The 22,620-nt window shown below is 43.8% G+C and overlaps 1 protein-coding gene across 1 annotated transcript in view; it reads left to right on the top strand.

Annotated features, from left to right (window-relative positions):
- Positions 1-11,661, top strand: part of LOC119161004 (stomatin-4) — a 249,601-nt gene extending 237,940 nt beyond the window's left edge. The window contains 1 exon segment of the mRNA XM_075880166.1: positions 3,392-11,661. Coding sequence (XP_075736281.1) covers positions 3,392-3,649 — 258 coding nt within the window. The 3' untranslated portion in view covers positions 3,650-11,661.
- Positions 11,662-22,620: the final 10,959 nt, after the last annotated feature.

Here is a 22,620-nt window from a genome sequence, read left to right as displayed (position 1 = left end):
CTAAACAGATATAAAGTTCAAAACTCTATTTGGACGTTTAGCAAACCAATCTACAATTTTATCATTGAATTTTTTTTCATCTTAGTTCGTTCTGAAATGAGTTAATTAAACAGATCTAATTAAACAGTATTTGAGGACAGAAAAAATAGTCTAACTCCAGGCAACCGTGAGCAACATGCACTTGGTCACGCCGTAATTACGTGTGCTGGCTTATTGTTACACTCTCGCTAAGGTTACGTCGGACCCCCTGTAATATATATATATATATATTATATATATATATATATATATATATATATATATATATATATATATATATATATATATAATATATATATATATATATATATATATATATATATATATATATATTATATATATATATATATATATATATATATATATAATATATATATATATATATATATATATATATATATATATATATATATATATATATATATATATATATATATATATATATATATATATATATATATATATATATATATTGTCATGGGGGTCGTGACGTGGCCGAAGAGACAGAAGACTTGTGTGTGTGTGTGTGTGTGTGTGTGTGTGTGTTATATGTGTTAAGTGCTGAACATGGTATTAGCGTAAACTGCCTGCATGATGGTACACGACCCTGAAGAACAAAACGAAAATCGGCACATCTCACGCACCGTGGGAATCAATGATATGGATGAGGAAGGTTGATATGTTACTTTAAAATTATCACAACGTTACGAGGCGGACGTAAATTATGTTGTAAATGACTTCCACGTCATGATTATCATGCTTGGCGTGTCATATACTTTCGTCATCTATTAACGTCACGTGATTTCAAATTTGGTATATGTGGAGCTAGCGAAACGGCCATGAGCACGCCATGACGGTAGCATGTAGTCATGTTTTACATGACACGCATATCGTGATTATCATGTTCGGGACGTGTCATTTACGTTCGTCGTCTGTTCACGTGAAGTAATACCAAACTTAGTTTATATGTGTAGCTCGCGAAACGGTCGCGAGCGCATCATGAGCGTGGCGTGTAATCATGTTCTTAAATTACATGAATATTATAATTATTATGGTTGCGCATGTCCGATACCTTCGTCATCCATTCATTTATTCGGTATATTTGAAGCTAGCGAAACGACCGCGAGAGCACCACGGGCATGGCGTGTAGTCATGACTTACATGACATGCATGTCATGGTTTCTACGTTAGGGTCTGTCACCTTAGTTCGACATGCTGTCATATCATACCATACCAGTGTTGCAATATGTCATGTGAACGAAACCACGGCAGAGAAGCAAGTCCATGAACTGTAAATTATGAGATTCATGACATACTTGCCATGATTTTCATGTTATGACTAGTACCTTATGCTCGTCACGCAGACATGTTATGCAATACCAATTTTGGTATTGATACTATTATTGAAACGGCTGGAGAGCTAAATGTCGTAGACAGACAGACAGACAGACAGACAGACAGACAGACAAAAAGATAGATAGATAGATAGATAGATAGATAGATAGATAGATAGATAGATAGATAGATAGATAGATAGATAGATAGATAGATAGATAGATAGATAGATAGATAGATAGATAGATAGATAGATAGATAGATAGATAGATAGATAGATAGATAGATAGATAGATAGATAGATAGATAGATAGATAGATAGATAGATAGATAGATAGATAGATAGATAGATAGATAGATAGATAGATTTAAAGTCACTGAAGTTCACTAAGAAATGATGCGCATTTAATAATGGATACGGGCCTCCTCGATATTGTATTGTCTGAAGCGGAGTAGATCGCGCGTCAGTTGACGCAGTGCTAACATTGCATGCTTGTTGCTGGAACAAAGAAAATTGTTTCTGATATGAGGCTCTTTCAAGAATATTGCGCCTCGTATCACTCGCTAATGGCAAGAAACAGCACTGATATTCTTGGGACGCGAGAAATGTAATGTCAGGTACTGCGAATGTCATCAGGCGAACTTATTCTCATTTTATCTGCCTGCTGTCTCACGATGAGAAGAAACATAAGTTGGAAAGAATGACAATAACCTTATCCCTCCTACGCCATGGCTGGGGGAGAATTAATTTATTATAACCTCTATATAACATGCGTGTATCATCAAACATAATTGTATCACTAAAAAGGTGCTGGCTAAATATGAACGCAGCCACTTCACGCAACTTGCCACAGCTACCCAACGCAAGCAAACTCCATGCAAGAGCCACTCGAAAATAAACATGGCCGTCGTATGACTGGGCGTCAGTACAGTGAACGGAAGCGTCTAGCGCGACTAACGCCCCGGCTGCAGAAATGAGGTGGCGGCCGTAGAGTTTCATTATATACACCAGAAGGAACTCTGGCGCTAGTGTCTATGAAAGCTGCAACACACGGCGCTTCAGCGAGCATGGGAATGATGGGTAGTACACACATTTGTCTAATTTTCGTACTTCTGGCCTGCTTCTGGCTCCGTGTGTGTTCGTGTGGCTTTGAGCTGTTTTTTCACGAAAACATAAATTATCAATTGTTCTCCGTTTGCGCTTCACAACCTTATGCTTTTAGGCTTACCATTTAGAATCAAGTCACTAAGTTCAAAAGGGTTCGTTTTTTCTTTCAAAACAAAACCATAACCAGTAATAAACGAAGCCGCAAGTTCTATTCGCCGCCCGCAAGTACGAAGACTAGGCAAATGTGTGTACTACCCATCATTCCCATGGTCGCTGACGATCGCAGCGCCAGAGTGCCCTCTAGTTAATTTTGGGAAACTCTATGGTGGCGACAGCCGGTTCGGGTAGTAACCTCCTTGATCACGAAAACATGTGCCATTGGAAGATGAACACCCGCGATACAGGTGACGACAACAAAGCACAAATGGAACATGGCCGGCGTACGCCCACTGTAGCTGAGCGTAGCTTTCTTTCGGAAGCTTTCGCATGTGTCATCACGTCCTCAAAGCATTAATAAGTTAGTATTGTAAAGAATAAAATATTTACAAATTCTATAAGTAAAGTATACATCAGTTAACAGCCATCTCACTAAAAGGTCCCTGGCGTCGGGACTACGCATTCGGTGCGAAATCGAAAGCAAATGTGTTTCGTGAACTAATTCGAAAGAAAATGTCGTTTTTATCGAATGAAATTAGTTTCTCCGTTTGACAGTAAACAAATGACATCACAAAGGAATGAAATTCATATTAAATGAGAAAATGACATTATATTTGTCGTGTGGCAGGGGTGTAAGTGTGCTCTGTATGCAGATGGCAGTGAAAGAATTACCATCCGTCAGGCGCCTGGTTGATGTGCAACATGATTGCCGTGCCGCCGGCGTGCTCAGGTCTTGCCGTCTTGCCATCGCAGGTGATTGCGGCCGAGGGAGAACAGCGCGCCTCACGGTCCCTGAAGGAAGCCGCCGAGGTGATTGCGGACACGCCGTCAGCGCTCCAGCTGCGGTACCTGCAGACCTTGGCCTCCATCGCAGCGGAAAAGAATTCCACCATCGTGTTCCCCATCCCTATGGAGCTTTTCTCGGGCTTCATAAACAGCGCGAGCAGTCACGCCGGTGGTGGCGGCGGCGGAGGGGCCGACGTCAAGAAAGACCTTGAGGCTTCCGCGTAGCAGAGGGCCCGCCAGTCCCGTTCCAATAGCCTGTTCTGGAGCGGGACGGGCCAGAGGCGGCTCTCGCTTATCCTGCCTCCACCGCTGCGCCTGGGCGTACCCGGCAAATAAGAGCGCGCCGGGGGCCTTGCGCCCGCAACGGGTGCACAAACATCGTGGTTGAACAACGCCGGTGAAAGAGCCGCGCTCGGAGGTCGGGCGGCACCCTCCTTCGAGGGAGTGTGAACTGCGTTCGGGGCAGGAAGAGAGCAGTCCGGGCTCGTCTACCTTACCTACCGCCCCTACCATAGGAGAGCGACTCTTTCCCTACCTGCAACAGAGTGTATGTAGCGTCCTTTGAAGCGCCCCCCGAAAAAAATGAACCTTTCTTTTATGAGAACGGGCGAAGAAGTCGAGGGATAGATGACGCACCAGCTATGACTGATTTGTAGCGAGCTAGGCGCAGAAATGCCCGATGTGCAAGCGCTGCCGGCCTTTCTGCGCGAGCACGTTTTTACGCGGTGTGATCATCATGCAATTTGTCGTGGTGCCGACAAGCTGTGCTGTTGCACTGAATGAGTGTGAAAATCAGCCCAGTGTTTTACATAGGTTGTGTGATGCAGGCCTTCGTGTTAGGGTAGCCATACGAATCACATGCAAAAAAGTGCACTATGAGGAGTTGGGCTGGCGGTACACCATAACTGAGGGCTGTCACCGTATGACCTAGTTCACGCATTTTTTTTTAGTTTATGTACCTTATAGAGCACCCTATAGGTCGGTCTTGGAGTATGCACACATGTTGGGAGGCGTCTCATATGTGCCATAGCAGCCGTGGCCATGAGAGACTTCAGGGCGCTTTGAAGGACGGACAGTGCTGAAACATTTACATCCGTCTGTTACAAGCACTCACTTATGGCGCTTGAAACGCACTCGGCAAGCGGGCATCTTTGTGGGCGCAGGATGTGTTACCCTACGGAGACGCAGCTTGCAGCGAAAGCGACTTAACGGCTTGATGGCCTTCACACTCTGGAGAAAATCCATGCATGACAACACAGGCCAAATCCACGATGATGCAGAGGCCACACACAGGACAGCGGGACGCGGAACACAGAGGCAAACAGAGCAGGCACATGGACCAGAGAGACACACACTCTGCGACCAATTCTAAGCAGAAATGGAGTCGCGTCCACTGCGAGGCAGTCTACTTCGGCAATGATGCCGCGGTAAAAAAAAAAGATAGCTGTACGTTCTCTGAGATGAGCACACAATTCCAGCAGTATTTCGTTATACTACATTTTACGAATTTATTTTACGCTATGTCCCCTAACGTGCTCGATTTGGCCAAGATGGTGGAAAAAAAAAACTCAAGGCGTACTGCTTTCCAATGTATTTTATTTTTGGACGCATGCGTTTCTTTCATTACGTCTTGTTGCACGATGTGTTCCTTGTGAACGTGTTTTTTAATTTATTTTCTATATCAAGGCGCACTTTCAGGAGGCATGACGCCAAAAAGGCATGCTCGAATGGGTTATTTAAATGCAATGGCATTTATAACATCACCAAGCTTCTCCATGGGAACGTATTCAATGTTAAATTCTAGTCTGCCTCGAGGCTGAGGCAAACAATTGCTTAGTATCAAAATAATCAATTGCAGTTACATTTGTTTCGTTAACTCAGAGTCGGGTGGCGGCCTGGTTGTAAAACATGATCATGCACCATGCCTGCAAGCATTTGCGCCTGCGATTACGAGACGCACGTTGTCTTTCTTTTTCTTTCTGTCTTTGAAACGACGTTAGTTTCTCGGAACGAAACGAGGGAAAAAGATGCTACTACTTCAAACGCATAATTAATCCATAAACCGGTTGTGAGAAAGTTGCGACAAGAAACATGTTGCTTTCGCGCAAGTATCTTTCGCTCCCCGTTCCCTGCATCTCGTTCTCCCGCCAAGAAACAAGCAGAAAAAAAATCTTTTTGGCGGGAAGGCGTGCGCGCAGCGTGTGCTCTGTAAAGTCCAGCCATTTAACTTGGTGTGGCGTGGTTCATTCATCGCCTCGTTACCCTTTAGTGACGTATCACTGCCTCTTTGAAACTTTTACCTCCCATAAAGAAAAAGCACTGTATCTCTGATACTTTGCAAGAAAATGAGGATGTTCATTGAGAATCTCTGGCGGTAGAAAATTTTCATTTGTAGTTATCAAAAACATGCATTATTGTCAATACAATTGACAAAACTTCTAGTCCAACTGCGCTTCCGTAGACTACCTACTGCGCATGGTTAGTTATTCCCTTCTTTGGGGCATATCTCTATATTGGACCAACCTACAGAAACTCGGCAACATGCTAGCTTTCTTGCTTTCTTCTTTTTGTCTTTTCCCTCACTCTTACACGTTTGGGGCAGTATCTTTATATTTGTCCCCGTAGGTGCGAAACGTATTGTAAGCAGTAAGAATAAAAAAATTATATTTCATGTAAATACAGCATGGCTTACCCGAAAAAAGCGGGGCACGTTAACTCTTTCTTCTGTTGCAGTGTGGCTACCTGGAAGATATTCGCATTTCATCGGTCGTTAATTGCACAGTAGGTGTCGAAGATAAGGCTTCGTATATCGGTAATTTACAAGTCGATTGGTTAGAGTGGTGTTTTCTAGGCGCTGGCCTCGCAAGGTTTCTACACGCGAGGCAGTAAAGCTAAGCAGAGCATTCGCGAGTCAATTAATTTAAAAATAGTACGTTAAAAAACATTGAAAACAGAGAAGTTGGGAGTAGGGAAAGAAAATCATCTATTTATGTGTCTAATACGACATTATTCTCTGCAGCTCATGAAATTAAATACACATTTGGCTTGTGCGCGCGCGTGTGACGTTGCGAGCAGTTTGCGAAACTCAAAACTGAAACCGGAAATGTCTTTTGTTGCTCAAAAATTTTTTAAAATGTGCTCCGTGTACTTCATCACCAACACAAATGCTACAAAGAATCATCGTCAGTTTCTTTCTTTCTCTCTATTTCATCAAAGGCGGTGTGACGTGACACCTCGCCGTCCTCTTTATTTGCCCGAAAAGAGACAAGCTAGCTTTTCACGCATTCGTCGGCATTGTCCGGTGCCTCAATGCTTAAGGTTCCACTCACATTTGCAGCGTGTAGAACTCGTTCCACAGTCCTACGCTGTACTTGTTTTTTTTTTTTCTTTTTGACCAGGAGGCGCAGCAATCAGGATTTGACTCTCGTGCCCGCCACTGACCTTTTAGACCCGCCACCGACGCCCTTCGTTTTTAACTACGAAAATTTGTCATTCGAAACCCCTTCGCTTTACGGGCCAACGCGCCCGAAACCTAATTCGAGGAGAAAAAAAAACGTCTTATGCGGCTTCCAGAGACTGATTTGGGCGCCACGGTTGTTTCCAGAAGATGGGGCGTTCTAAAGAATGAAAAAAAAAAAACTACCTGCGAATGCATATTTCCACAGAATAGGCATCCTTTCTCCTCGCGGCACATTACGTTCTGCTGCACTAGAGTCCTTGTAACTCGCACTATATCGTCCATCCAACTTCTTGTTATCTCTTGTATCATATAGGCTTCGTGAAGAGAGAGACACACCTCCATAGCGTCGCAGAGTTAAGCATCATAGATATAACTAAGACATTCATATGAGATATAATATATCTACGGTACATAAATATATATATATATATATATACATAATATAAATAACTGAGTGTTCTCTGTCGGAAGAAAAATAACACCGGCACAAACTCGTTGGCTCCGTCTAGAGGTATTGCGAGCGCGTCGCCTATGTGTAAGTTCTAACAAGCCGGCACTTCTTTTTTTCAATGTCGGTATTATCTTTCGTAAACAGCAAGAGAGCGGGGAATTTCGAAAACAGTTACAAATAGATGAAAATGTGGGCTTGTGTGCGTTTCTTTGTTTTTTACGGGATAAATGGATTGTTATTTTTAGTACGCTTAATTATGGTTCTGAGTGTACATACATCACGCGCTTGAAGTGTACATAAGGATTAAAGAGGATGAGGCGTTCACTCCATTTATTGTTTTTTTTTTGTGATGTTATTTTATTTTTCCTAGAAACTAAGTTCCCGTGTGCGTGAGAATACGATGAAGCCTATACAGCGAGAGCAGTGGCCTGGATCTCGTTACTTACCGATTATAACTCTCCACAGCCACCCCTACATTGAGGTTACTTTGCGCAAGTGTACTATAAAAAAAAAGCCCTGTTGCCGTGTATTCCAGTTCTACGAGAGGATGGCTATCTGTTGTACATACATATATATTTCAACCGTTTCCGGTATACAAAAGAGTTATGCGATATGAAGCATACTAGACGCAAAAGCTCAATGTGATGCGACACTGTTGTGTGATTGTGCTTGTTAACGTTTTTCGCTCCTGCGCCATTTGTTACGACTACGTTGCCTTCTGTCGTGCTTTTTTGTTCGTCGCTCGTAGCCTTCACAAGGCTCATTCACGTCGTTGTTCGATGGCCTTTTTCCGTGTTCGCAAGTTTAACCTGCATCGTCGGGGCACATTCTTCCGAAGCAGGTGCGAATCCCTTCTTGGGTCGGTACAATATCGCTACTGCGAATGTTACGACGCGAACGAGAAGTAAAAAAAGAAATCGACTAAAACTCGCTATTGGCCTGAAGGATGTTGTTCTTCAATTGCAGCGGGAAAAAGAAAACAATAAGAGATCACGCACGAACACTGTGTATTTTGTGACTTGTCTTCTTGATTTGAGATCTGCCAATGTCTGGCACTTCTATGCACTGTGTCCTCGTAATCGTTCTAATCTGCTTGTGCGAATGAGCGCGTGAGCACGACCACTCTGGGCTGTGCTTAGAGGTCAACTGCAACAAAAATTTTACTCCGCATAAAACGCCCACTTTCAAACAGTGGAGCCTCCGTGCGAAATTTTGCCTCCGAATTCCGAGCGAGGGCGTCAGGCGACAGCTCTGCCGTTTGTTGGTACTGAAACCGAAACTATAGTCCTCAGCGGATGTGACGTATACAAGAGTGTGACCAAGTACACGTGGCTCTTCGCCACGACCTCAGAAAAAAATGGGGCATTGAAACACCTGAGGGACGGCGTGCTTCTGACTGCGCTACATCTACGACCACTAAGTGCACACGTCGCGTATCTAGGCTCCGAACAAAACCACATACAGCCCTTCAGCTTTCCAAAGGTTCTCTCCGTAACATATTCTAGTCACTCATAACAGATTCTGTCAAGGTGAAGCTTTCTTGCAGTTGGCCTTTTACGACCAGTATATTTTGTTCTTTTTTTCTAAACATTACCCTGCTCTAAAAATGAAATTAAAGTAGTATTACTAATTGTCTCTGCATAGCGACGCGTCATCAGATTTTTTTCTCTAAATCTTTCGGGGCTAGTGTTATAGTGCGTCGTAAAAAACGCGCATAATATGCGAAAAAGAAGTGCACTGACGCATGTATCAGTTCTTCAGCGTTACAGTGGTATATTGTTCCTTTACGCTAACATAAATCAACGTGTTCAATCTTTCTAAATCTATAGCCCCAAGTATGGCTTGCAGTGTCGCTAACCGCGCCTCTCATACATGCACACCCCATTAGTCTGCAGCGATCCTTGACATTGAATGAGCAACTCACGCGCTGTTCAATTATAAGATGTGAAAAACTACCAAACGGGGATTCTAAAAGAAGCTTGGCAACTCATTGTACACTAACGCAAAAACGAGGGACCCACGGATTTGCCTATTTTCGATCTATCTTTGACAAGAAGGATCCACATACGACGTATGTTGTAGACGTCATGGCGTTCTTCTACCCCGTTCTCAAGACGCCGAGTGTTACACTTTAAGGGCAGTTAGCACGAAGAGATTCACATGTTGGAGCCTTGTATCGTTTTTGGTTGGTGAAAGCGCTCATGCGTGAACTGTTGTTTTTTTAAGCTCGCAGCCTTTATTGTCGCATGAATTTGTTTTTCGGAGGTGAACCCTGACCAAAAGGATGGTCCCACGTGTACTCATTGTACACACGCCATGTAGACCAGGAGGATATAATCCCGTTACTTTGGTCTAGTATTCCCTTACAGCTCACACGAGACCTCCTTGGATTCTTCCAGGCCTGTGCTATGACGTCTCGGTCAAGCTAGTGCTATCTTAGTTACCCATTTTCTTTCGAAATCGCTTACGCTTCACGTTTTGCTCTCGGACTTATCTAGTGAAATAATTCGTGAAGTCATTGGTTTTTTTACGAAGCTAACCGTGACAGATAATACACTTTAAAAATCCTGTAAAAAGTGTGTGTCTTCGAGATGGAAAACAAACAAAAAAGGGCCCCGACAACGTCCTGGCTATAAGTTAATTGGTTGTCAGTTTCGACCGTGTACTCTCGTCGGCGTAGGGCCATCAAAGTCATCACCAGTTCATTTCTTTTTCTTGGGACCAGAGTTTGTCTTGACGCATCTTTTTTTATCATTTCCAACCCTCCCCGATCATCGGATATTCGCAACCCTTTATGTGGCCAACCGGACCTATCGGAATCTATAAGATGACAGTAAATTACCAGTAGGCCCAGGCATATGGGCACTCGCAACACTTGAAAACGATAGACACAAGGGAAATAGATTATTTGGCAAATTTCATATTGTATTCACTGCTAGTGGTATTGTGGGTGGGCCCGTAGGGCTGCTCGCTGATTAGCTGCGCTCGGCGATAACTCACAAAGGCTATGCTAGCAGTACACTGACCATGTACTGACTGCTTATTCTTCGTATAGGCATTGCGCAGGTTCCCTCACGTGCTGCGTTCCCAAGTACAGCATGCGAGCAGATCCTACACTGTAATCTCACGTTCTGATCTCCGTGTTGAGAGATTACTCATGAAAAGTACGCCTTTGCTACAAGGCGGCTTTAGTGCTGTTCATGGCACTGAAAATTTCTTACGTGAGGTAAGTGTGCGAAAGTGACATTGCAATATCGACAGCCGTATCACTCCTTCTCCAAATGCATAGAATGAAGTTTAAGCTTTTCTTCCTGATGCTAAGCACTTATACTGAAATCAACTAGGTGCTTCCCCTGTCGTTTTCGGGCGTTCATACAATGAGATTACTTATCTCACCACTTGCTGCACGTTACACCCACCTTAGCACTAGCGGAATTTCATACGACCTATACATATACTCCTCTCAAATCGCGCATAAGCTAGTTACATTACGTTGTATTTCACGCCTTCATGTCGCTTGTTTTCTTGGCAATGTACATTGGTGCTCTTCAGTAGAGTCTCGCTAACCCACATTGAAAAACCAAACAAAAAGTGAATTATGCCCACTTTTGCGACCATGTTTACTTTTTATTGGGCCGTTATGAACAGTGTACTCATCGCTCTATCTAAGTGCGTTTCGTTAGTTTTACTGCCGTTGAGACTGTGAGCTCAATGGATCACGATATTTTCTTACCAAGACTTTTCTCACACAAGCAGTGACCAATGATATGCAGCCAGTGGGCTCATTGCATCTGCATTGCACGATCGAAGCCGAGACTGTTTGCTGCTTTGAATACAATTTTGAATGTGCTTCTTCCGTCGAATTTATAAATTTAACGGGCACCCCTGACAGTGCCAAAAAGAGGTAATGATGACATGCTTAGAAAGAGCGGGAAGTAGTTAAAAAAAGGTGTCGCGAATATTCGCTGTTGGTAATGACTTTCTTAAACATTCGACAAATTAGGAGGTATTTTTTGTATAGAAGTGCCAAAAAAACTCAAATGATACAATCGAAACCTTGTAGCGTAAGTTACCGTGTTCAGCCGTAATTCATGGAGAATGAGCAACAGGGAGAAAAAAAGTCATATCTGATGTTACACTGTCTACTGTTCTTTCGTTCCTTGTGATGTTTGCTGTGCAATCGAAAAAAAAAACGAATTGTTCAAAATGATGTCACCATTATTACACACACAACTAGGTTTCATGTCATCGAAAGCAACCTTGAAATGTCATTTGAGTGGCGCTGAATGGAGTGAAATAAAAATGGTAACGTCGTGTATACGCAAAGCTTGTGTTGTATTCGTTTTCTGTGTCCCTGTTTCACAACTCTCATCGACCAAGGGGCATGAATATTGCTCACTCATCTGTTTTGTGACCATACGCCACAGAAAAAAACGCCAGGCCTGCGTGGTAGGCGCAGCACAGTCACAGCGAAAGCTAGAAGAGTGGCCTTTCAGAGCTTTTTCAAAACACTCATGTAAGTTTGCTTGCAGTATAGCTCCTATACTGCAAGCAAACCTGCTTGGTACCCACTAAGGCAGTATAATAAACTTTTGGGTAGTAGGCCGGCATTCGCTGTGCTATTTTTCGTCATTCTTCTGAGCAGCGTGGTATCCGCTAAACACTTGCAAGGAATTTTGTGCCGATTGTCCAAGCAGTGGCTGACAACGATGAGGAATTATGGTTGTAGTGGGTATGCGCCACAGTTAATAGGGAAACAAGAACAAGCTTTTGTAATGGGTTGGAGCATTGGGCGGCCCACTCTTTACTCTATTCGCATTGTGCGACGACTGGATGTTCTTTCGCTGTTTTAAAACGCTTTATAAGTCGTATTAACGCGAATGCTCTTCCAACATCAAGCCTGCCTAAGGCAAGTTTGACAGCAAACCAAACGCACCGGAGTAGCTCAGTGGTGTAATACTGGGCTGGCACCCAGCGGAACTGCCTTCTAACCCCACTGTGTCATTAGTGCTATAGGTCATTGGTGCAAGTTTTTTTTTTCTAATTTCGCGCAATATGGTTACGAACACCAGTGGCGGACAATATGCAACTGCACGTGACCCGAAAAGTGATCTCATAACAGCTTTTGCTGTAATACAGCACAAACACACCGAACAAGGCAAGGCCGAGGATCCACACGAAGGCACAAGCACCTCAGGTAACATTTTATTTGTAGCAAAACGTGTGCATTTTAAGCTTGACCTTAACAAATAATGTTGCTTGGTCTTCTGTCTACTTCAAGTCAGAAGCGCTTAGAGATGCTGCGTTTCTCGTTTAAACTCGGATGTCTTCATAGCTGTAGGCTGCCGGGCAACTTGTAGCGCATTAGCAGTGTCACTGACGGTGTAAACTGCATCGTACTTTCATTGCCGGAACCACGTTGCCAATAAAAGCAGCGCGGCGCAATCTCGTAACCCAACTGCGGGCACTGTGCCTCGTCAAACATCGACGATGAACACTGTTCATATTTAGAAGGTGTGTACATTGAGGGAGACAGTTGTTACACTCTCCAAGTGCGTCATGTGTAGTAAAAAAAGAAAAAAAAGTATGTGCGGCCTAAATTCGAGGAAGCAGTCACGCAGAGCAGTGTTATGAGAATTGTTGTACGTATTACGAAAGAACGACACACATTTAGTTAGTGTGGCCGATGCCTCGGTGTAGATACTGTACGTTGGAAAGACAGAGTGGAAGTTGCGGCGTTGGCTTTTAATCGTTAGGCGATGTGTGGCAGTGTACTTTCGCATACCTTTATCGGGTCGTGGAACAGCCATTTAGTGAGGCTGCAAAACTGGATAGGTCCTAAAGATAGTGCTATAATGAATTTATACGTGGGGTTTAACGTCCTAAAACCACCATATGATTATGAGAGACGCCGTAGTGGAGGGCTCTGGAAATTTTGAACGCCTGGGGTTCTTATATCCTGCACCCAAATCTGAGCACACGGGCATACAGCATATTCGCCTCCATCAAAAATGCACGTGCCGCAACAGGGATTCGATCCCACGACCTACGGCTTAGCAGCGAAGTATCTTAGCCACTGGACCACTACAGTGGCGCCGAAGATAACGCTATAGAACAACCAATTAGTGCAGTCAGTTACCGTTTTACGGTAAAGTGCAGTTGACTACAGTGAGAACGAGGCTGGGCGGACAACCACAAGGGCCGGGACAGCAGGTGTACAGGCTTATTTAATAAAAAAAACACTGGGCTCTTTTGTCATGTATATTTGTAGCGCCTGACACCTAATTAGGTGTCATTTGTAAAGAGGTATAGCATTTTTAATGAAATTCATGAAGATGTTAGCCTATAGTTAATAGCCCGGTTCGCTACTCCATGTGTCATATGATGACTATAGTCACAATGATCACATACATACATATACTATATGTTCCCCTGACAAAAAGTGTGCATAGAAATTCATAGCTGCTATTTCATTGTATAGTGCGTGATCAAGTAACATTTATCAATAATTGCCAGGACACAGAGTTAGTTCACGGAATCAGCTAGGGAAGCACACAGTATATTCCCGCACTTACATCGAGTGTTTGACAGCGAAATGTTTTATGAGATCACAACAGCCGATTATGTTGGCGAGGTTGTCCGCCACCGCCTGTAACCGCTATCACGCATAATGGGGGAAAAACGAAATCTCCAGGACCTAGAAGAATTTGAACCAGGGCTCTTTTTGCAGTGGCCCAGAAATCTGTATACACTGTAAACAAAAAAAATGGCCTCGTATCTGCATGTCGCACGGAAAATTTCGTCAAAAGACGATAGTCTTGCGTCTAGAGTGAGTGAAAAAAACGTTTATTTGATGTTCTGCGCAAAAAAAATCGGTAAATGGTATGCTAGAGGCGCTGCGTTAGAGTGCCTCGAGCGGTGCAGCGGAGGCGAACGAGCGCATCAAGTCACGTCACACGTCAGACATGAGCGCTATCTGGCAGCTATCTTAGAAAACGAAGTGCGCTGCATGCGCGCTCGTCTCGGAGGCGATAAGGTGTAAAACGCAAGGCGACGGGTAGGTACCACCACCGTGTCGTCTTAACAAAGCGTTGCATAGTGAGCGCAACGTGATAAATGCTACAGTCCTCATATTTACGTATGTATACCTTTTATAGAAAAGACACGCGTACAGAACATTGACATGTTGTTTAGGTGCCTCAGATATGTGAAATAATTGCTTTTTAATTGACAATCGCACAAGTATGAACGCTGAACCTTGAGAAATATCTGTGGGCGCTGCAGATGGGTTCGGCCATTTGAGGTATTGTTTGTGCCGTTTAGGGTGTCTTTAAGGGCGGACAAAAAGACAAATGTACAGACAGACAGACAGACAGACCAAAATATTAGCGTCGAAGGTCCCCAAGAACGACTATCGCCTTTAGTATACTCAACTGAGAGGAATTTGGGAAGGATGCGCCCGCTCTGCTCCGGTGACGTCACTCAAACCAGATTGTACCGGAGCAAATACATTCGTTTTCCTCCGTTTTCCTCCAGTGATCGCCGGAAGAAGGAAACCGGAGGAAAACGGGGCCAATCCTCTGATTACGCTCCTGTGGTTCTTCCGAAAATTCTCCCGTGCATCGCTTTTGCCTCAGTGGATGCTCCCCGATTGCTCCGTGTCATCGCTCGCTGGCATTCATTGGCTGTTCGAGTAGTGACGTAGGCACCCTCGCCGCCGGGAGGCCGTTCCCCACAAACAAACATGGCGCAGACCAAGCCGGTGCAGTGAGGATTGTGCGAAGCGTTCGGCCGCGTTGGAGTAAAGAAAATCGTTCTGAGCACCTTCTGGATATCTCAAGCGACAAGAAGCAACGAAAGGTATCAACGGCAGAAGGGAGTTTTGCGAGCGGTAATCGTGTGACGGTTCCGGGCAGCGAACGACACATTGTGATCTAGCAAGTGTTGAGGGGCCCGGCGGTAGCTGGTGCGGCGAAAAAATAGTGAGTATGGTCTCCTTGAATTACCTGTGTTATTCTCGTTAGGTAGTGCTAAGATTGGAAAATGTTGGGTTGATAAACCAAACATGTGATTAATAGTTGGCTAATTTTACAAGACGTCAGTGAAACGTCAGCGGAATTCTGATAATGCGTTGTTTGGACTACGTGTTTTTTTTTTCTTAACATAACTTCGGTAAAGCAAAACGAAGTGGTGAGCGAGTTGGTACGGATTCATAATGGCATAAATGTTGCGCAAAAAACGTGAACACCAAAAGCGCTTGTGGTTGTTCACTTTCTTGTAACTCGTTTTGCTTTGCGCAGCATTAATGCCATAATACCTTCGGTAAATTGAATCAAGTCCCTGTAATATTTGGAGCGCCGATTAGATATGCAACAATAGAAAATATCACAGTTTTAGGTTGATTCTACGAAACGTTAATAATTGTTATAGGTAAACCTAACTGGTTGAAATATATTTTTGGTCGTGTTTGATAGAATATGTAAGTTGAACTAATATACCTTGAAAACTACAATTAGTGTTAATTCTTTCTAAATGTAGTGAATTTATCTAGGACACTCTAAATGGTGCAGATTTTTAAGGCACACACACATTCATACTTGTGAAAAAGTTATTTGGGTTGGATAAATGGTATGTGAGATATTAATCTACAAGTATGCTAGGCATGCTAGCCTCTACGTGGGACGTGGTGCATTAAAGAAAAGAAAGAGAGGGGTGAAACAAACTGACAATACCAGGACGAGGCATGCAAAAATAAAAAGAAGAGGAGTTGCTCGGCAGAACGAGTCGTGCAGCGCTCAACGTTTTTGTGAAGGGGGGGGGGGGGCATTGTAGTGAAAGAAAGAGAGAAAGGAGTGGCACCTTTTCGAAAAACTAGCGGTATTTTCTGTGTTGATAATGGGAAAGATTACTATCCTTGCTTCTGCTTTTTTTTTCTCGTTTCAGTCATGCTGCGATGGCTGTGGCTGCAGTTCTTTTTTTTTGAGGGGGGGGGGGGGAAGGTAGGAGTGCGAGCAGTGCTGAGACGTACTTTTGACCTGGGCAATGCAACGACACAGGCTTGTGAAGATAAGAAGGAAAAAGAACATTTTTTTTTTTTTCAAGCCTGAAACGCTCGTCGTGAGGCTTGCACTTGCATCACCTTCTGTGGCCTCTGAACGTTTTCACGGACCTTTCAGTTGAATAAACTTGTCAGCCTTCCCTTATTTCTGTGAAAATGCAGTTGGCTTAGGTGGCATAATGTTTCAATTTCTTTTATTCTTTATTCATTCTTTTACGATGTAGTGAACTTTTCCTTATTATGTGCTTTAAGCTGTTCGTTTTGAAGAAATACATGCTCATACAATAACTACTTTGAAAAATGTTCACAACTACAAGTACCACAACAGAGTGTGTAGTGCAACTTTAAAATTAAACAATGCCAACTTATCTTAAAAATTATTTTACAAAGGAGATGAAGCTAGGCTTTCCTTGAAGACAGGCCGCAACCATGCATACTGTAAGGGCCCACTTTGCTAGAAATAGGACGATGAGCACGCATCAAAATGCGATTCTAATATTCAGAATTATTATTTGATGAAATTACAAATTATAGGGAGAACATTGCTGATGCCGTCTACAAGAGTACTGAAATAAGATTATTTTAGTCGAAAATTGCTTTTGAACGTTTCAACAAAGGATAAGCTATCGATTTAGAAATATATAGAAAACTTTGCCCAGTTTTCAACTTTGTTCGCTTCAGGGAGGTATGTTTTTATCATGTTGCGGCTGTCTCACACCGGATTACATCGGAGGTGCTGCTTGATATTGAACGCTCATCCTCCTGTCTTTGTGTGTGTGTGTGTGTGTGTGTGTGTGTGTGTGTGTGTGTGTGTGTGTGTGTGTGTGTGTGTGTGTGTGTGTGTGTGTGTGTGTGTGTGTGTGTGTGTGTGTGTGTGTGTGTGTGTGTGAGAGAGAGAGAGAGAGAGAGAGAGAGAGAGAGAGAGATTGCATGCGTGCGTGCGTGCGTGCGCGCATGTGTGGTCGGTTTTGGACGTTGCTTCCTCTGATAGACTCGCAGACTGTATAGTGTCCGTGCCTCAGTTTTCGTGCCTCTCGCATGATTTGCAGTTCTCATGTATCTTAATTTTTTTGCTAAATTATGCAGAAAGCAATCAGCTCAACCCTTGCGTCATCAATAAATCTGATGGATGGCCCTTCGGGGATCGTGAAGAGTTGTTCTCGGTGGCCAGGCTTTCTTCGTTTGTTGTGCATCGTGTTGCAGCATAATGGGGTTCATTTTGAATTGCTGCGCTTCAAATTTGAGTGCTGTTGATTTCATCGGATCTGTCTTATTGTGTTTTGTTTTGGTGGTGTTTGCATGTTTGTTTATTCATGTCTCTTTTTTCTAAATTTTGGGTAATCATCCAGAATTGGCATCTTATTTTGAATAAATCAAATAATAAAAACTCAAGTGTTTCCTTGAATTTCATCTGCTACAACTCTGCGGAAAAGAATACACAGTACCTCTGCAGTGCTTGCATGAGCATATGAACTTCCTTCATCTAACCAATACGTTAAACGATCAGCATACAATAAATAAAGAGCGGAGCAAACACATTAAAAAAGTGCTGGTCCACCTTACTGAAATTCTGTCCGCACAAAGTAAGTACATTCGTAAAATACTCCGGAGATACCACACAAAAGCTCAGAATAGCTGGAGTGAAAAAACCCAGAAAATATGCTCCGGAGATGCCACGTAATCACTGCGGCCAGCCGGAGGAAAATGCCATTAAAGATTACTCCGGCAGCACCACGCAATTGCTACGGTCGGCCGGAGTGAAATATCTTAGAAAAGTACTCCGGGTACGCCACGCGATTCCTCCGGCGAGCCGGAGCAAAACTTTTGCAAAACTTTTGCTCCGGATGTCCGGAGAAAAAACTGCTCCGAATAGGGGGTACGCTAGAAGACAAGTGCTTTCCTCTGACCTCGGAGTAATTTTGTTTTAAGTATACCATGAAAGCACGCCACCACTTGGCATTCATCCGAAACACCCTATTACAGAGATGAGTCCAGTCGGGCAAAGAATCCTATTGACATATGTGATGTGGAGCAGAATACTAAAATAAGCAGATGTCACGCAATACGAATTCTATAACGAGTGGGTGGTTTAGCCCTTCCCACCCATCAAAATGGTGGTAATCCATATCATTTTTCACATATTTCATCAAAAGCATCAATAAAATGCACGCAATGCCTTACATATGTGCATCGTGTACCTAGTTTCTGCACAAAATGAGGATAGGGGAATAATGAACACTTGCTTACCACGCAAACTTATCATGAATCATGACGTACTGGGTACCTTACAATTTTTTCTATAGTATATAGCCACCTGAAAACGGGCAACGGGCTCTAGAAATGCCGTTCTTCCGACTTTCTTTTTGACGGTGCTGCGGCTTTTCCTCAGGCCAGGCAATTTCTCTTTTTTTTTTTTTTGAAAGCTTCAAAAAAAATTTATTCGCATCTTCATAATTCCGAAAGTTTACTTTCAGCCTTTACACCCATTTTGGCTCCTCAACATTTTTATACAGACTGGTATAACAAACACATCTCTCTAAAGAAGTGGTTTCCCAGCAAAAATTTAAACTTCTTGAAAAGCAAACTCCGAGGTGCTATGGACATCCGTAAGCGTAAAAGTGAAGTTGATTATCAAGTAATTAATTAATGTTATCTACTAAACATTTTAAATATAAGTTTAGGGTAAATATTATAATTTATGATGCGTAACCAACAAGTTAACCGTGTGAACCTGCTCCTTTGTGCTAATTTTATGGGAGGCATGTAAACGTGTTTCGAGAACTCATTTACTGTGTGTGCTACAAAAATACTTGGACGTTTCAATTGCTTTTGTGCGTGTTTGCAAAACAACGCTTGTTCGTAAAACAAACAAGCATTGTTTTACATACATGGAAATACCGGATATGCCTTTTTCGAAGAAGCCAAGTGCCTTGTACATTTTCCGGCTACAATTAATCAGTTGAAACAGGAACCGTAAAACAATGAAATGCTTATATGAAAAAGTGATTTCAACAATCATGGACATCCGTATTACACCTAGCCGTTTCAGTTAGGTGAAATCGCTATTTCCGCAGCAGACAAAAGGATGTTTAAGAATTTCCGGCAATCTCTGGAAGAATACCTTCTAGAAACGGTTATATTGCTTTTGGCTCAACAAAACAGGAAGAAAATTCTTTAGAGAATAGGTTCACTGCACATCGAGAGCGCATAAAATTGATGCGTTATTGATCATCTAATCGACTCTAAGTAAGAAAAAAATGTAGCAGCTGTACCAGACAGAATTTCTTTATTTTTTCAACACGCTACAATGGGCAAGCAACTTTTCTTTCTATTAACGGGCATGAGGACTGACAGACTGTACATAGAAACGAGTCTCGAATGCGAGAGAGAACGTGCTCCGTTTATTGACGCTTCCCCCTCCCCCCTCGTGCCTTATCTTTGCTTCTGTTAGAATTCTCCAACGCACTTTCCAATTTACTCAATATTGCGAGGGACGGCTAAATGGGCCACTGAACGCGCTCGGCGGCTGCCCCAGCTGTTCGCACAGCCGGCGCCTCTCTTTTGTTGTTCGTCTCACGTGAAGAAAAACGAAGGTTTATCAGAGTAATGAACTGCTCAACACGGTAAACAGCTGTCGGAAGGCCGCTCACGTCTAGGTGTTGTCTGTGTATAGCCTTTCGTTCGAACATCCACTTGCTGCCATTGCTTTCTGTTTGAAATAGGCCGACCTAACGATCTACAGGGGCCTTATAACGATCTGGTCACGAGCGCCATCGTGTGGACGCGAAGGTTAACAAAAGAAGCAAGTGAGTCAATCATGCCTCTCTAGATGGCGCGCAGAATGCTAATAGAAACACTGCACAACAGTGAACAATTGCGAGCTATTACAGAGGCAGAGCGTGATGGCGCTAGCAAATTTTGGAAATATGTGTCCTCATTAGATCGTAATACCCCGGCACCCGAAATTCAACATCACTCTAGCAACCAGCCAGTAACTGATCTCGCGGCACACCTCACGGACCACTTGCAAGAGCTCTTCAGTCCCACACATGACGAACCAATCGAAGTTGTAAACTTCGACCCCAACGACGAGCCACACCAACCAAGTGAACAGATATCGTAAACTTGAGTAACAACAGCGCTTTTTTTTTTCATCGTTGTGACATCGCGACATGCTTATTCACTTTTAGTACCTGCTGGCTGCGTGTCCTATTATTGTACTAAAAATTTTTTTGATTGCATGCTGTAATTATTATAAGTAGTTTTACTTTCCAGAATGTTTAAAGCGCCAATATCACAGAAATGTAGTAACCACATTGAACTTTGTGCGTAAACCCCCTGCAGTAATGCCACTATAGCGTTGCAGCAACTCTGTAAGTACCATAAATAAATAAATAAATAAATAAATAAATAAATAAATAAATAAATAAATAAATAAATAAATAAATAGGACCGTTGGAAAGTGACATGGATCGCTATTGAGCGTGCTCTCTTGTGTATCAGTTCAAGCACTGCTGCGGCAATGGACGGTATAGCGGCGGGCCTCATGAAATGCCTGGGAAGTCTGCTTTTGAACACCTCGCGGAAATCTTCACTACCATTCTGAAGGACGGCCCAATCTCATCTGACTGGAAATGCGGCCGAGTAAGCCTGGTGTGCAAGAGAGAAGGCGACGCTGGACAACTGGGTGACTATAGAGCAATCACAGTAACGAGGGTCCTTTTTAGACACTTCGCTCAGGTCTTGGAAATCTGGATGAGTGGCTGGTCGGAGCAAGATGGCCTACTGTCTCAACTCCAGAATGGCTTCCGACTAAACCGGTGATGTGAGGACAAACTTTTCGTGCTCACCCAGACCATCGAGGTGGCACGGAGAAAAACTAGAGGCCTGCTCGGACGCTTTCTGGATGTAGCCAAGGGTTCCGCCAGTTAGAAAAACGACAAATTCCGAGCATCTGGACAGGCTTCCGCCGGCGGCTTTATGCGGATAGCTTGGTGGTGGCATGTTTCAGGGACACCAGAGCGCAGCCTGTGAAGGTGAAAAGAGGACTCGGGCAGAGCGGCCCTTTGTTTTCACTGCTGTACATGCTCTATGTGGCGGGGCTCGAGGAGGCACTCGTGGAATGGGAATTTGGCTTCGCGTACCGACTCATGATCGATGGGGTATCGGAGACATTGACGCTTCCCGGCTTGGTGTTCGCAGATGATCTTGTACTACTGGCAGAGTGCAGCAGTGATCTTCAAAGTCTGGTGACTCTGGCGGCCGAACACCTGAAGCGGCTGGGCCTGCGCTTCAACGCCAAAAATCGGCCATATTGCAGTTTTCGGGCGTGGAGGAGATCGTCAAGGTGCAGCTTCCCGACGGCGGAAGCATTCCGGTGCTAGATGAACACCGGTACCTCGGTGTAAACATTTGCACCTCTGCAGATTTTTTCGACAAACAGGGGGAACATGTTCGTCAAGCGTCTGTGAGAGCTGCCAACGTGTTGCGACGCGGAGTTTATGGGGGTGTAACCGGTTTGTTCTGGTGCGTGAACTGTGAAAATCAGTACATGTGCCAGTGCTGACATTCTCCAACGCCGTCATCTGCCTGTCCGCCGTAACACGCCAGTGGTTGGAGAGAGGTCAGCGTCAGGTTGGGTGACTGGCGCTGGCGCATCACGGACGCGTAGCTGTAGAGGGAGTCCAGGGTCACCTCGGATGGTCAAGTTATGAAGCACGGGAGACAAGTAGCAAGGCCGCCTATGAAGGCTGTCTTCGCCTCACGAACAATCAACGATGGGCCCGGCCCATCGTTGTATACTGCCATAAAAGTATACTACCATAAAATGCATCAGAACACTATGAAGCTGGCGTATTTACAACCTGTGTAGAAAGTTCTCTCTTTTTACTGACCCCGTCCGGGAGGACAGTGAGAATAAATTGTTAGTGGGGGTATGAACCCGAGTACAGAAAGCGGAGACGTCGATGTGGCAGGTGGCTATGGAAAAAAAAACAAGCCTGACCTTCTACAGAGCGCACAAGATGAACATCCCAGCCGAGCATCTATATGACAACAGCGTCGCCAGCGCCCTGCCGTTTGGGGCCCGTGCTGGAGCACTCCGAACTAAAGTGTATCGACGTCACTTTGACCCGTCGTTGGCTGACAGTACTGTGCAGTGCAGAGCATGTGGGGAGGACGATGAAACCATTGAACACATTGTTCTCCAGTACAAACGTCTGTCATCA

The sequence above is a fragment of the Rhipicephalus microplus genome, chromosome X (genome assembly GCF_043290135.1).
Source record: "Rhipicephalus microplus isolate Deutch F79 chromosome X, USDA_Rmic, whole genome shotgun sequence".
Lineage (NCBI taxonomy): Eukaryota > Metazoa > Arthropoda > Arachnida > Ixodida > Ixodidae > Rhipicephalus > Rhipicephalus microplus.
The sequence above is the reverse complement of the archived record's forward strand: the minus strand, read 5'-3'. Positions and strand labels throughout refer to the sequence as shown.